This window comes from Haliotis rubra, unplaced genomic scaffold (genome assembly GCF_003918875.1).
Source record: "Haliotis rubra isolate DU_JTF1 unplaced genomic scaffold, ASM391887v1 Scf109, whole genome shotgun sequence".
Classification (NCBI taxonomy): domain Eukaryota; kingdom Metazoa; phylum Mollusca; class Gastropoda; order Lepetellida; family Haliotidae; genus Haliotis; species Haliotis rubra.
The window spans coordinates 256,986-272,716 of NW_025764992.1; the positions used below are offsets into that span (position 1 = coordinate 256,986).

The window sequence follows — 15,731 nt, forward strand, 5'->3', positions numbered from 1 at the left end:
AGAATGCTGCAGAAGATTTTTGATGACAACTCTGAGCCATCATATGGTGAGGAGCATCTGGCTGCCCTGACTGCGGGGAGAGGGTCAACTGGGCTAAGGCAAGAAAGGAGTTTTTCTCAAAGGGCAAGAACAAAGCTTCATTGGATGCTATTGAGAAGGTAGGTGTGTCACAATACAATACCCTAGATACATTCTGGTAAATGTGAGACTACAGACTTGCCAGATACCAATCGTTCATCTTTATTTGGAGTTTGTGTGTCACACCGAAAGAACTGGCACTAGTGGCAGGTACTGGGAACCACTCATCCCTGATGCTCACTTGCAAACCACCACCTCTAGTTGATCGCTTGAGAAGAGGAATATTATGTTCTATTTGTTTTAACAGTGTGTGTACATGGCTCACACATGGATAATTGTTGGTGCTGTTAATGTCTGGTGGAACAAGATATAATCCTTCCTCTACTTTCAGGCTGCCTTTTTTGTGGCATTGGATGAAGAACCACATGGCTATGAAGCGGTGAGATGTTTTAAGTGTTGTTGATGAGGAATTGTGTAGGACTCCTCTCCAGATATGAGGAGTTATGATGATGCATATCCCTGCGAAGACAACTATGCTAAACGTATGGATTTACAGTCGTGCCCCGTTTATCCGAACCTCAGATATCTGGAAAACTCAGCCTTCCGAACGAAAATTCCTCAAAACGAATTCACAATGTTAAAGTACTCACTTATCTGGAAATCCGGTTTCCGTAACCGGACGGTCGTTTTCACATACAAAACGCTAAATTATATGCATTTTTTGCTCATATATCCGGATGGCTGAGCACCTGTCAGTATGTTTACACGCGCATTTTACTGAGTGGCTTTGCGTGCCCTTATATAAAAGAAATCGTCAGTCTTTGAAGCGTGAGAGGATTAACTACCTGTAATTAGCAAGGTGACACTGAGTTAATTTGGAGTTGTGATTGGTAAGGCTAGATGTCCCCATTGTTTTGGTAGTGACTTTAATCTGGAAGTTTATGTTAGGTCCAGGAACAATCAGGGCTCGATTTAAGAGATGGTAACCTACTTGCACCAGGTGCAACCTGAGATAAAAAACCTACATGCAACCAGCCAAATTCCAGCTGCACTGCTCTTATTGCAATATGTAATGAAAGAAATATGTTAGTGAAGTATTTAAAGTTTAGAAGAAAAATGAGCTGACATAATTATGCTTAAATGTTATATTTTTTGTTGATAAAATTCTAAACAATTGACTTGCACCTGGTGCAAGTTAGACAAATTACTGGGTTGCACTTTGTTACATTGGGTTGCACCAGTGCAAGTAACAAAGCACAAAATCGAGCCCTGACAATGCAATGCATGGATGACATCAGAACTGTTTCGTGATTGGTTGCTAGCATTTCACAGACAGATGCATGTACAGTCATGTTCGCAAGTGTTTCTGACTTGACTACTTTATTTGACAAGATGATATTTATGTTGATGTCTTATCAATGAAGATTACATCTTAGGTCTATTATGTTCGTTTCTTTGTATGTCTTTTTACATATGGTCCGTATTCAGATATCCGAAAATTTGTTTATCCGGACAATTTCAAGAAAAACACAAGTGTCCGGATACACTAGGCACGACTGTATATGTAGGATTTGTTCATTGTCATGTTTGAAGTGTCTAAGAAAAAGATAGTGAGACACTGATTAAGTTTGAACAGTAGGTCAATTGTATCAATGTTGGAGGAAAGTGATACATCTCTTTGACATTGACATTCACATGCAGCAGTGTTTGCTGATGAGAAACCATGAAAGACTATAAGACAAATCTGTGATTTGATCCCATCATCCTTGGATTCATTATTGGCCAAGTAAGGGATGCAACTCTTTATGATTATTTGCATCACCTAAGATAAGTGTGTCAGCTGTATCCCTAAAGAATATTGAAAAGAAGTGAAGTATAGATTTCTTGTAGCTGTTCCTGCCTGTCACAGGTGGGTTTGTTTGACTATAACAACATCTGTATGTTGCAGAATGATCCATCCAGTCTGGACAGGTTTGGAAAAGCTATGCTTCATGGAAAAGGCTATGACCGGTGGTTTGACAAGTCTTTCACTCTGGTTGTGTGTTCAAATGGACATGTAAGTAGTAATGGAGGGAGGGCACACCCATTGTTCTGGCCATTTTGATATCACAACATTCAATTCTCCTTTTTTCACATATGTGTTTTGGTTTTGATAATTTGTCTATAATTATAGGAGAATATACCCGTGAAGATTGGGGTTAGAATTGATCTTCAGTAACCTATGCTTGTCGTAAGAAGCGAGTAACGGGATCGGGTGGTCAGACTCGCTGACCTGGTTGACACATGTCATCGTTTTCCAATTGTGTAGATCCATGCTCTTGCTGTTGATCACTGGATTGTCTGGTCCAGACTCGATTATTTTCAGACTGCTGCCATATAGCTGGAATATTGCTGAGTGCGGCATTAAACTAAACTCACTCACACACTTTAGCACTCACACACTCAAGGGGAATAAAACAGAAACATAAAAAAAAACCCACTGAAGTAGTTTTGATAAAACATGTAATGTGTACCAACACTATCCATTATGGATCTAGTGTTTTAGTGAAGACATCTACTGAGTAATGTGATCCTACTTGTTGTTGCAGATTGGCTTCAATGCAGAACATTCCTGGTGAGTCACCCCTACCTTCTGCTGTAGTAACACTGTTTCTGTAGAACTATGGGTACAGTGGCAGTAGCCACTGAAAAATCTTGATTTTTAAAAAAAAAATATAATGTAGATAAAATTTATTACATTTCTGTTGATAGTCATCTAAGTAGAATGAAGATTTTGTATCTTGAAAATCACGATAGCACATCTTAGAGTTGGAATTGGTCCTCACCAACCCATGTTTGTGGAACGGCAACAAGGGAGATCAGCTGGTCAGACTTGATGACTTTGTTGGTGTTTGCCATCACTGTGTAAATCGATTGGATGTCTCAGGGATATCATATCGTTTGTATCTATGCTTGGTTGCGGGAGATTTTCTTGAGACATTAATCAGTTATGTCAAGGGTAAGTTCTTCATCTGGACGGTAAAACTGTTCACACTCTCTCAAAGCAATTGAAACTTGGTTCCTATCATCATAGGAAGAGGTTGAGTGATATATGTGTTTAATGTCAATGTCACAGTGAGGGTTGATCATGAAGTATGTTTGACAATGCTTTGTCTTTCAGATTATTTTGAAGTCTTGTGATTGCAACCATGTTTCCAACTAGAAATAATGAGTAATTTAAGTAACTGAAATTAAGGGTCCTGGTCATTCCATTAGAATTGGATATACCAGCCTATAAACATGATTCAGAAAGGAGGCATGGGACATAAATGTCATTAAAGGAGGATGCTTTGGAAGAAATGTGTTCAAAACATTCACAATGCCTTGACTTCTGGACTTTTCTGGAAAAAGAGTGTGCCTTCTGTCAAGTGAGCACTATTAGTGCATATTTTGATCATATCTATGTCATCATGTTGAGAAAGTGTATGCTTGTGAAACATGAAAACTATGTCCTACTGTCTTCTGCTGCTTATTAGACTTCCAATGTATCATATACACTGCCCATGTGTGTAACACAATAATGGTAGTAGACCTTCAATGTGTATCTCAACAAGGGTTCTTATAGTTGTTGAGATACAGCAGTATGATATGGCAGTTATTGACCTGGTAAGTATTGTTTCTGGTGTCGGTGCCACCATCAGCAGCAGCAGCAGCTAATGTATTCTTGCATCTTCTGACTGACTTCTCCTCCTGCAGGGCTGATGCCCCAATCATGGCTCATATGTGGGAGTACGCAATCAGTGGCGAAGTACATTATGCAGGGTAATTTTTTAACATCAGCGGCATCACCATTGTCACCTGCTTACAATATCTGTATTCACTCCATCACTTGTCTGCTGGTTGCTTGTGACCTCACTAGGTGCATGTTGGCTGGCTCAGCTGACAGGTATGACCATGGTGACCTTGCTCATTTAGATGTGCCTGAACAGGGAAACATTTGATGCTCCCCTTTGCCTTCATGGTAGGAGATGTACCAAGATATCTTTAAGCCTCTAACAGCTGTGTCTGTCCCCCATGGCTCATCTACATGACAAGGTCACTGTGTCCCTGGCTTCTGCCATTTTGGAAATTGTATGTGGTTGGATGAAGTTGCTTTGATGCGCATTGTGGTTCTTGTTCACTTATGGATGTTGTATTCTTTTTTTTTATTGTTGTATTGTCTTATTTGTTTGTCTGTTCCTTTCCCCACCCAATCACTCCTCTGTGAACTAACCCGGTGTGTGTTCAACCTGTCAACCCTCTGTTTGTAATGTGACCGTTTTGTAACCGTGACAACAGGGCTGATGCACCCATCATGGGTCAGCTGTGGGAAATGTTGCTGGCGGAAGTCTGGAACCTCGGGTAACATGGCTTTCTATGTCTAAGTGTCTATTATGCTCTTGAAAAAAAAAGTAGGGGAACCTAAACTTTCACTTTAGATAGGAAGTGTAAGCGTTAACAAACTTTTCAAAGACAGACATCTTATATATGATGACAATGCATGGGATGCACATGCACAACTCTGTAGCCCCATACATGTGCATAAGGTGCCACTCTTAATTTTTGATGGTTTTCAAGAAGGTCGATAAATCACTGTAGACCATTAATTTTGACAATCATCTTGCATCACACAGTTCTTAGTGTTTTTTCTAGCTTTTTTGTTTGTTTGAAAATGAAAATCGTACACATGCAAATTTCACGTCATACACCAATAATCTTTCAAGAGCGATTACTGTACAAACAACTATGGTCATAAGGAAGTGTAATTGGTGATGCATTCTCAATACATTCATTATTATCATATCAACATTGATTGACTCCGATTTATCTCCCAATTTTTTCAATCGTAAATTATAAATGAAGTTACCCTACTTTTTTTGTAAGTGTATATTACTGTAACCCTATATATACTGAAAGGCAAAAGTTATTGTGATCAACATATTTGTTTATATAAATGGAACATTTTTATAATGCATTTTAATATTCTTTATAATACACATAGTTCATGACCCAAACAGGGCACTGTCGGTAGTTTTTGTTTTGCATGCGTTTTTCATGCTTTCAAGAAGTCTGTGGAGAAAAGGCATAAAACGTGCCCTTTAAACAGTGTGACTCTACACCTTGAATCATTGTCACCCAAATCATTGTTTAGATGTTGATGGGTCCGTAAAACACAAATTTGGAAGAATCTGCTTGCATTTCTCTATGCTACGGCTAACTGAAAATGAAAGATGGTGAGCCATTGGGATGCTTGAAAACGGAACACCCCAGCACAACGTTGCACAGCAGTTTAACGTGCACAGGAACACCATATGCCACTTGTGGAGATGTTATCAACGAAACACTGTCGTTGCAGACTGCCCCAAAAGTGGTCCTCCACCTGTAACCAATGTAATGATTGTTGGATTTGAACCACCCATCCACACCAAAGATCCCAAATCAGCCACACTGACAGCCCGGTGTTCCTGGTGTCAACAGGATATCGCCAAGGACCATTCGCCCACGTCGGGCTGCACACAGGATACATGCTAGATGTCCTTCCAGACGTCAAATTTTGACATTGCATCACCAACGTCTACCACTGCAGTGGTGCTGACAACATCTGTGGTGGAGAGCATGTGAGAGGAGACAGGAGAGGAGAAGAGATGTTCTAAATCCCCCAGTCACGCTTTAGGAGCTCTGCCAGGCGCTCCCACAGATATGGAATGCCATTCCACAAGACGACTTGTGATGTTTGATGTTTGGCTCTGTGGGGCGCAGGTGTCAAGCATGCATCAATGCTCATGGTGGATTAATTTCATTTTGCCCGGCATCTCTCTGTGACCTCATTAGCATGTGTCCACCAGAAAAGTTTAAAGTGTACCATTTGCAATCCTATTGTGGAATGAGTTTTCTTGCAATAATAAAAAGTCTCATAAAATAAATATCTGTTGTTAATTCACATATCTAAAAGTCAATCACAATAACTTTTGCCTTTGAGTATAAATTGATCCTTACTCTCAGATGGGGAGCATATACTTTTAGTTTTGAATTACTTAATCAGTCAAAGAGGGTGAAAACAACAGATGGTTGGTTGTGTTGGTCATTGTCTGCATCTATCTAGTGATTTTGTCCCTGTGTAACAGTCTGGGGGACACTGATCCAGAGCAATTCCCCGGGACTGGTTGTTGCTTTTGTTATTGTTTTTCCCCCATGACTACCCATAGGATATCCCAGAATTCTTGACTGGGGTTCGATCTCTGCTGTGCAACCTGCAAGCGCAATTGGTAGTATAGAGCGTATCCTTATGTTGATCAACATAAATGAAATACAACTTCATCTTGGAATTGATTGGAAATTGAAGTCATCTTTGTACCCATTGATGTTTCCATCTTCATTATCGTGATAAAAAATGAAAACAATTTGAAGTTTTTCTTCTTCTGCCAGTGGTAAAAATGTTAGGATTGAAAGAAAACAGTCAATGTACGCCTATATATTTTTGCCTTAAAGGTTGATGCTGTTTTGAGGATTTGAACAGAACAGTTTGTACGGTCATCATACCATCAACTCATCAGAAAATCCAAAAAAGCTCACACTGCTGGAATACTTTATTACAATCAGACTATAACTACAGGGGACATTTTCAAATAACTGCATCTGATGGGCATCCACCGTTCTTATTCTTTCAATGTTTAGGTTGAAGATATTCTGCCAAGGTAAACAGCTGCCCAGTCCCTGTGCTGCCCACCTGGCAGCTAGACCATGTAATAAATTTGTTGACTCGCTCTGGATCAATGCCCCTTTAATAATAAGAAGAGGCCTGTTTAATGTAACCTTTCAAATATGTATTCAAAATATTCACTAATAAAGCTTTCTTGTTAAACAATGAAATTCAGTAAACTGCAAACAAAAGTTTAATAGATGGATAATTTGGAATGTCTTTACCAGGTATATGTATGCTGTTCATATGTATGATCTATGATCAAAAGGAAAGATGTGCTTATTTCGTATTGAGTGAAGTAAAGGTTATATTGATCTTTCGCTTGAAAGCAAAGTCATCATGTGAACCATAAGAAAGGACCGCTGAAATATTTAGCCGTACCAGGTCAGGACAGGCAAGGACATGCCCTAGAAGAACAGTTACGTAAGACAGTAACAAATTTCGCATAGGAAACTTATAGAGAGCCAAAGCTGTAGGCTAGTTATTCATAAAGGGACACCTAGACCAAGGATGTAAAAGAACTTTCTAATCAGATAAAGTCTTCTTAACAAGAAAATTAATGTTCCTTTTCTTACTACAAATATAATCCTGATGGTACATCGTTCTTCCTCTCAGATACTTGGTGTGACACATGATGCTTTAATGTTTGCCAGACTGGCAAGTGGGTTGAGTGCATGTGTCTCATTGGTGTTGTCAAGCTTGCTGCAGTTGATATGGATGTTCACTGCATTGCTAGTTCTATGTATTAATAATTCAAACACTCACAGTCATCAGTTTCTGACTAACAAGGTTACTAACTGTCAGTGCTTACACATAACTAACTTGTCTAACATCATCCCAGTTTCATACCAACAATACAGAAATATAAAACCTTTTGATAGACTACAGATATTTATAAATTTGGTAATCAATGAAATGTGAATAAGTTGTTAACAGATCGATAGAATTAAGTGTAAATGTCTTATTTTTCCTTATCCTGACTCATGCTCTTTTTGCTTGTCTTCTTCTTCTTGCGAACATAGTGGAACACTTGTATCTCCCTAATTGAAGCTCCCTTCAATTTAAAATCACTAATTAGTATTCACCACGAGTTACCTCCTTTCCACAAGCGCGGGAACGAGGGCGCCACCTCTACCCATGTGCCTCACTCTCTCCTTCTTCGCCCAGTGAGCTGGACGTGAGAGCGCCTGTGTCTCCCGACACACTATATCCTTTGAATTATATTTAGTTAGTTACCTCGTATAGACATCTATAGAGGTTTAGCTAGTATCCTTCAACGATTATATATTGATATTTAGTCGTTTTTCTACAGTTTATTCACGGGACGCCGTGTTTGTTTCAGTGGATTACGTTGATGAAAATTCTGTACTATTGCAGATTACGTTTTTTATGCTGCTGCTGATCCGCCTTTAATATGATGTACGGCGCCATGTTTATTATATTCACATTGCAGTTGCGGTACTAATTTATCCAATTCTACCTTTTTATTAATATTTACTTTGCGTTTGGCACGCACAGCAGATAGGTCGCGTATGCAGAGTCTAGTATGACTGATACACCGGAACCCCTCGCCAGTCTACTGCTGTTGGCCGACTCCCCTCCCGTGTGGTGTTCCGCTAGAGTGGTGGAGAGGTGTGGGACGTAGTCCGCCATCTCCAAGAAGCATCCTGCTTCCCCAGACATCCCATCGTCGCAGCAGAAGACTAGAGGGTTTTTCTACTACATCTCAACAACCGAGACCGTTCCCATCGAAGTTTGGGCCTGTATGATGATCAGCCGGTCATCATACCGGATGTACATCAAAGATTGACCGATGTCGGCACAGATCAGCATGCAGCCTGATGTACCAACGCAGATATGCGATGATCGTCCTGAGGGTCCCATCATTACCAACACTCAACGCAGACGTCGCACACCCAGGGCAGCGTCGACCTCTGAGGGAAAATCAACGAAGTCTACTAGGACTTTCTCAACCGAGATTGTTCCAGCCGATGACCTGGACCTCTACGATGATCAGCTGATCATCATCCCCGACGTACGCCACAAGAAACGACCGGTGACAGCTACAACGACATCAGCAGAGATCACCATGCAGCCTGATGCCTCTACACTGATGTCGGACGATTTTCCGGTGGACCCCTCCATTAACACCGCAGATAAAGCACCGACGACCTCGTCGCAGACCATCCCAGAAGACATGATGCGACAAATTATGAACATCATGGAGGACCAATATCTGCGGTAGCAGGGTCCGAGCCTTCGCGAAGGCTCCAACGTAGACAGCACCCCAGAGGCACCCCCCGTCAACGTAGCAGCCAGGACGATGTCACCTTCGCGAAGGAAGTCACGGACCACCTTGACGAAGGACCTAGATGTACAGCCTTCGCGAAGGCCTTCGCGAAGGCGGAAAGGACCTAGATGTACAGCCTTCGCGAAGGCGGAAAGAACCTAGATGTACAGCCTTCGCGAAGGACTTCGCGAAGGCAGGATAGATCATCACCTTATGCGGTTTCATCCCTAGATGTGGACTCGACCATCAGACATCACGGAAGCCTTCGCGAAGGTCATATCGTCGTTCCCCCCGGACCGGACGCAGAGGAAGCTTCGCGAAGGCATGCGCGAAGGACACCTGAATCCAGATCATCATCATCTAGAAGGACATCGAGGGACTATACAAGAGCTTCGCGAAACTATCAACGTTCCCCTCACAAGTCTCCGAGAAGATCAACCCATAGACAAGTTGATCATCGATATCAAGTATAAGAACTACAATCGTATATTGGTTCTGTTGAATCCATGACGAGACGTATGTTCGCTGGCCTAAATAGATCTAGAACGATCAATTAGACACTTATCACCAGACTTCGTAACACGACTTCTGAATATGATAAGATGATCCATGCGGCCCTACTTAGGCAAGCGCTTCGCCGATCCCACATCCTGTTAAACACAGAGGCTGTTCACGAAGCAAGCGCTCATATATATATTTATATATATATATATATACTAATCGGGCTTTGACTCGACACCTTCGCGATGGTCGCGAAGGCTAAGTGGCTCCAAGTCTACTTCACCCAGAAGATCTAGAAGGGATACTTCGAGAACTTCGCGAAGTCTCCGGCGTTCACCGAGGAAGTCTCCTCCAAGGTTTCCATATACTAGCCACTCGTCATATATAGCTACTCGTCAGTCCGTTCAAGACGTCGCATAAGTTGATTATCAACTGTATGCCAGATGCCGTCTATAAGCCTACGCGAAGATAATTGCTCAGGCTATTTACAACACAGAACGTCGCTGTATTATTAGTCAACGACATTTCATAGATCTTCACAGAAATCAACTATTCCGTATAAATTGCTAATATACAATCCCGGACGACGATACGATTATCTACATGCGTGACCATTACGCATATCTGCAGACAATTCAATATCGAAATTGAACAGCAGCCTTGTTACAGCGAGTATAACTCTTAATCGTCAAAGTTTCTGAGAAGAAATATGTACAACAAGTTCAACGTTAATTCTACAATTATGACGATACATTCATGTATACAGTCTACAAGCTCACAACTTGCAAGTTGTTTATACCCTTATATATAAGGAAGTCGGAATTATATTCAAAACTGAAATTACTTTCACGACAACCAGGAAAATAACCTACCCAGCATAAAATTACAGAGCGAGATATTTCGCGCCGGAGGTTTTCGCGCGATTACCATTAACCCTCGAAACACGTGGTCACTCGGATAACTTCGGGAAGCTACGGTGAAGACCGACGTTTATGCTAATATCAACGACGACAAGAATTTATTCAAGGTGGGTTTTTTCCCGCTACACCGGTGACATCACAGCGCGGGTATTATACAGAATCAAAATGCCTTGTTCTGATTGGACCGCGAGGGACAACGACCTACACAGAGGTCGATCTCTATTCACAGTTCAAGACTTACGTCACAAGTGACAACTATATATCAGTGAACGAGCAAGCCTCATTACAGTCCAGTTAACCTGAACATTCATGATTAGACTGCCTTTCTTCAAGTTAGAGACCTCCCCTGTCAAGTTAAGACGAGGGATCGGCAGTCAGGCGATTTTACATAAAGTTCAACGAGGACAGACACACCTGGTTGTGCACCTACATCGTCAAGGACTTCGCAGCGAATTACCTAGACGAAAGATACAAGTGGATCTAAATCCACAGCGTTTCAGACTACAGCTGAATTTCATCAAGCGACTAACACAACTAGATGGTTAGTAAACCTACTAAACTTCTGTTTGGAGAATAAAACGGAAATTTCACGCCCAACCTGGGGATATGAATATAGTGCTCCAACACCTCACAAGTGAGGTTTATGAACACGCCTGGATGACATACTTGGACCCCATGATACGATGATTCTATCAAGATGGCCAGCAAGAGCACTGTAAATTTATCTCCACCAAACCAAACAGGAGGAAAAAATGCAACAGATTATTTCCTCTATCATCAACTTACGCAGAGTGAAGTCTCATGTACTATATCTCCATTTGGATCAGAACTGTCATACTACGTGCATATGCGGATGGACCTATTCCGACCCTCCATGAGCTTAATACTCATGATATTATAGCGCTAACTTCTACAATTGTTCTACACAAATGTGATTGAAATAATGGAGGGTTTATTTCTGGAAATCCGATATGGTGGTTGCAAACCATTATCTGAGAGATATCACCACCGAGGACGTCTCAGGTATACACCAATTCGATCCCATGGTCCTCGCACAACAGCTGACAGTTCCTCGGAGAAGATAAGTCAATCTAACAGATTTTTACTTATCTTATAACAATACTAAATAGCTTCATGCTATATATAATTTACTTAAGTTCCTTTTATCATCACAGTACTATGATTATTACATCATACAATATATAAGTTAACAACTCTACAGAGTTTGTTATTATATATATTTACCTTAAGTTATTCATATCTTAAGAGTAATACTATGGTTACATGATAAATGCATTAGCTAACAAACTCTACAGAGTTTTTGGCTATTTTATACATAGCTTAAGTTAATTAAGCTAACAAACTCTACGGAGTTTTACTATTATATAGGTAACTTAAGCTAATTATACCTTAAGCATAGTACTATACTCATATTATTAAAATATATTGGCTAACAAACTCTAAGGAGTTTTGCTATTATATAGGTAGCTTAAGCTTATTCATATCTTAAGCTTAGTACTATGTTTATATCATATAAGTAGATTAGCTAACAAACTCTAAAGAGTTTTTTGCTATTTGGCTTAAGTATCATCATATTTCTAAGCAATATGGTTATATTATAACATGTATTAGCTAACAAACTCTACAGAGTTTTAGCTATTATATATGTAACTTAAGCTTATTCATATCTTAAGCAGTACTATGTTTATATCATATAGGTATATTAGCTATCAAAACTCTAAAAGAGGGTTTTGCTATTATATATTTCGCTTAAGTTTCATCATATTTTAAGCTTTATGGTTACATTATAACATGTATTAGCTAACAAACTCTACGGAGTTCTTGCTATTATATATGTAGCTTAAGTTTTCCTTCATAAGCTCAATACTAGGTTTATATCATAGCTAACAAACTCTAAAGGGTTGTTTTCGCTATTATACAATTAGCTTAAGTTTTCATCATATCTTAAGCAGTATGTTTACATTATAAAGGCAGATAGCTAACAAAAACTCGACGGAGTTTTGTTATTATATATATATAGCTTAAGTTTCATCATAACTTAAGCTCAGTACTATGTTTTTAACATAAAAGTATATTAGTTAATAAACTCTAAGGAGTTTATTTTGCTATATACATTTAGCTTAAGTCTAATCTTATCTTAAGCTTAGTACTATGGTTACACTATAAACATATTAGCTAATAAACTCTACAGAGTTTTTGGCTATTATATATGTAGCTTAAGTTAATAATATCTTAAGCACAATACTATACTCATATTGTAAAATATATTAGCTAACAAACTCTCTACGGAGTTTTGCTATTATATATGTAGCTTAAGTTCATTATATCTTAAGCACACTACTATACTCATATTGTAAAATATATTAGCTAACAAACTCTACGGAGTTTTGCTATTATATATGTAGCTTAAGTTAATTATATCTTAAGCACACTACTATACTCATATTGTAAAAATATATTAGCTAACAAAACCCTACAGAGTTTTGTTATATATATGTAGCTTAAGTTAATTATATCTTAAGCTCAGTACTATACTAATATTATAAAAATATATTAGCTAACAAACTCTACAGAGTTTGGCTATTATATATGTAGCTTAAGTTAATTATAGCTTAAGCACAGTACTATACTTATATTATAAAAATATATTAGCTAACAAACTCTACAGAGTATATATACTCATATTATAAAAATATATTATTATAACAATATTAGCTAACAAACTCTACAGAGTTTTTGCTATTATATATGTAGCTAAAGCTTATTCATATCTTAAGCTCAGCATTATATCTATATCATATAAGTATATTAACTAACAAACTCTAAAGAGTTTGCTATTATATAATTAGCTTAAGTTTAATCATATCTTAAGCTTAGTACTATGTTATATCTTAAAGTATTTTAGCTAACAAACTCTAAGGAGTTTATACTAGCATATTAACAAGCTTAAGTCTATTAGTCTTAAGCATTGTATTAATGTTATATATACTTTATCATAATAAGTACATGGTAATAACCTTTTATATGGCAGCTGATAAGTTAGCAGCAGGAATTCATCAGTTCAGTGCCTTTATGAAGTTCCCATAGGGTTATTACAATCATCACAGTTCAAATCACTAATTATTAAAAATCCAAAGTATTAGATATTCCCACCTCCGTTCTGTGTAGGATGCTACAAGCAAAAGAGCATGAGTCAGGATAAGGAAAAATATGTAATTTTTGGAGTAAAATTGATATTTTATACTTATCCTGACTCATGAGGTCAGCCCTCCCATCCTCCCCAAATAACACTTTGGATTTCCCTGTAAATTCAAATGTTGGGCTCAGTATATGAGGAGAGAGTGAGGCACATGGGTAGAGGGAGGTGGTTCCCTCGCCCGAAGGCTTGTGGAAAGGGAGGTAACTCGTGGTGAATACTAATTAGTGATTTTAAATTGAAGGAGCTTCAATTAGGGAGATACAAGTGTTCCACTATGTCAGAAATATAACTTGAAGAAGAAGAAGACAAGCAAAAAGAGCATGAGTCAGGATAAGTATAAAATATCAATTTTACTCATCAGAAATGACAATCAGTAATTATGTGTTGCATTCAATTACAGGCAAACTCAGTGATAGAAAACAGCCTGCAGATTGCCCGCCAGATCATCAGTGATGTTGATCTCAATGTGCTCATGTTCAAAGACTATGGTAAAGGTTTCATCAAGAAGTGCAGAGTGTCTCCTGATGCCTTCATTCAGATGGCTCTGCAGCTCACATATCACAGGGTAGGCCTTTTCTACAAGATTTTGGAATAGCTCTTCAGTTCACGTATAACCCTGTGGCGAATTTTTTCAATTATTCTGAAATTTTTACAAAATCAACTTAAGTGAATGAGTGATTAGGCTCTGTAACTTAAGCTGTTTCCTGTGTAGTTACAACCTATAAACATGAATTGTTGCTCAGAGTTTTAGTCTCTGGTTTGATCAGTCCAGACTACTATGATATTGCTTACTATAGCTTTATGCATCATTTACTCAATCACACAATGCATTGTATGGTAAAGACTTGCTCTAAAACTCAATATCAACCACGAGATAAAATCTTATCTAGGGTTGCAGCTCCTATACCAGAGTAAAATATCTATGCCAAGTACAGTTTCCTTTGCCATTCAGTTAGAAATCTGTAATATCCTTTTAGGAACATTTTAAAGCAGTGGGTTTCATTAAAAACTTTTTGAATATGTTACAGTCTACCAACAAGTTCTGTCTTACCTACGAGTCCTCCATGACCCGACTGTTCAGAGAAGGACGGACTGAGACTGTCCGATCATGCACTGTGGAGTCCTGTGCATTTGTGAGAGCAATGGATGACAAGAATAACACTGTAAGTGCAGTTACATATATTGCTATATCAGTGCCCAGAACCTATAAAGAAATAGATGATAATTAGTGTTTTCTGCTTTCCAGAATGCTGGGCGTATCAACCTGCTGAAGCAGGCAGCAGAGGTTCATCAGCATGCATACAGGGAGTGCATGACCGGACTTGGTATTGACAGGCATCTCTTCTGTCTGTATGTCGTCTCTAAATACCTTGGTGTTGACTCTCCATTCCTGGCTGAAGTTCTCAGTGAGCCCTGGAGGCTGTCCACAAGTCAGGTAAGCATGTGTATGTGCAGGTGGGCCAGGAGTATGCCTTATTTATGTTGTCAGCATTGTAAACCTAAGGACATTATAAGAGTGTGTACATGTGGAGACTGAAATGTGAGTGTTGTTTGCAGACTCCTCACCAGCAGACAGACAAGCTGGACCTGAAGAAATTCCCAGACAGAATCTGTGCAGGAGGTGGCTTTGGGCCGGTATGTCAACTTACTTGAATATTTGAAGCACCTTATAAACTAGTTCTAATGCTGTTACATTGAAGGCAAGCCAGAAAAGAATTTTCTGTGATATGTGAAAATATTTGTATTCTTCTTTCAATGCCAAATACAAGAGCAGATGTGTGGAAATGTAAAAGTCTGTATGTATTTGAGATGTATTTATTACATGTGTTTCATGTTACAGGTTGCTGATGATGGATATGGAGTATCGTATGTTGTGGCTGGAGAGGACACTATCTTCTTCCATATATCCTCCAAGAAGTCCTGTCCACTTACTGTAAGTATTAGACTGAGAGAATCTGTATGATAGTTGAAACAGATCTTCCTTTGTATAATTCTCAAAAAAGA

At 39.0% G+C, this 15,731-nt stretch overlaps 1 protein-coding gene across 1 annotated transcript in view; it reads left to right on the forward strand.

Moving 5' to 3' along the window:
• The window catches only part of LOC124283002 (carnitine O-palmitoyltransferase 1, liver isoform-like), a 44,618-nt gene that overhangs the window by 27,124 nt on the left and 1,763 nt on the right, over nt 1-15,731 (forward strand). The window contains 11 exon segments of the mRNA XM_046719033.1: nt 3-76; nt 79-158; nt 470-517; nt 2,027-2,134; nt 2,667-2,692; nt 4,396-4,460; nt 14,102-14,292; nt 14,756-14,890; nt 14,974-15,162; nt 15,285-15,362; nt 15,568-15,660. Coding sequence (XP_046574989.1) covers nt 3-76; nt 79-158; nt 470-517; nt 2,027-2,134; nt 2,667-2,692; nt 4,396-4,460; nt 14,102-14,292; nt 14,756-14,890; nt 14,974-15,162; nt 15,285-15,362; nt 15,568-15,660 — 1,087 coding nt within the window.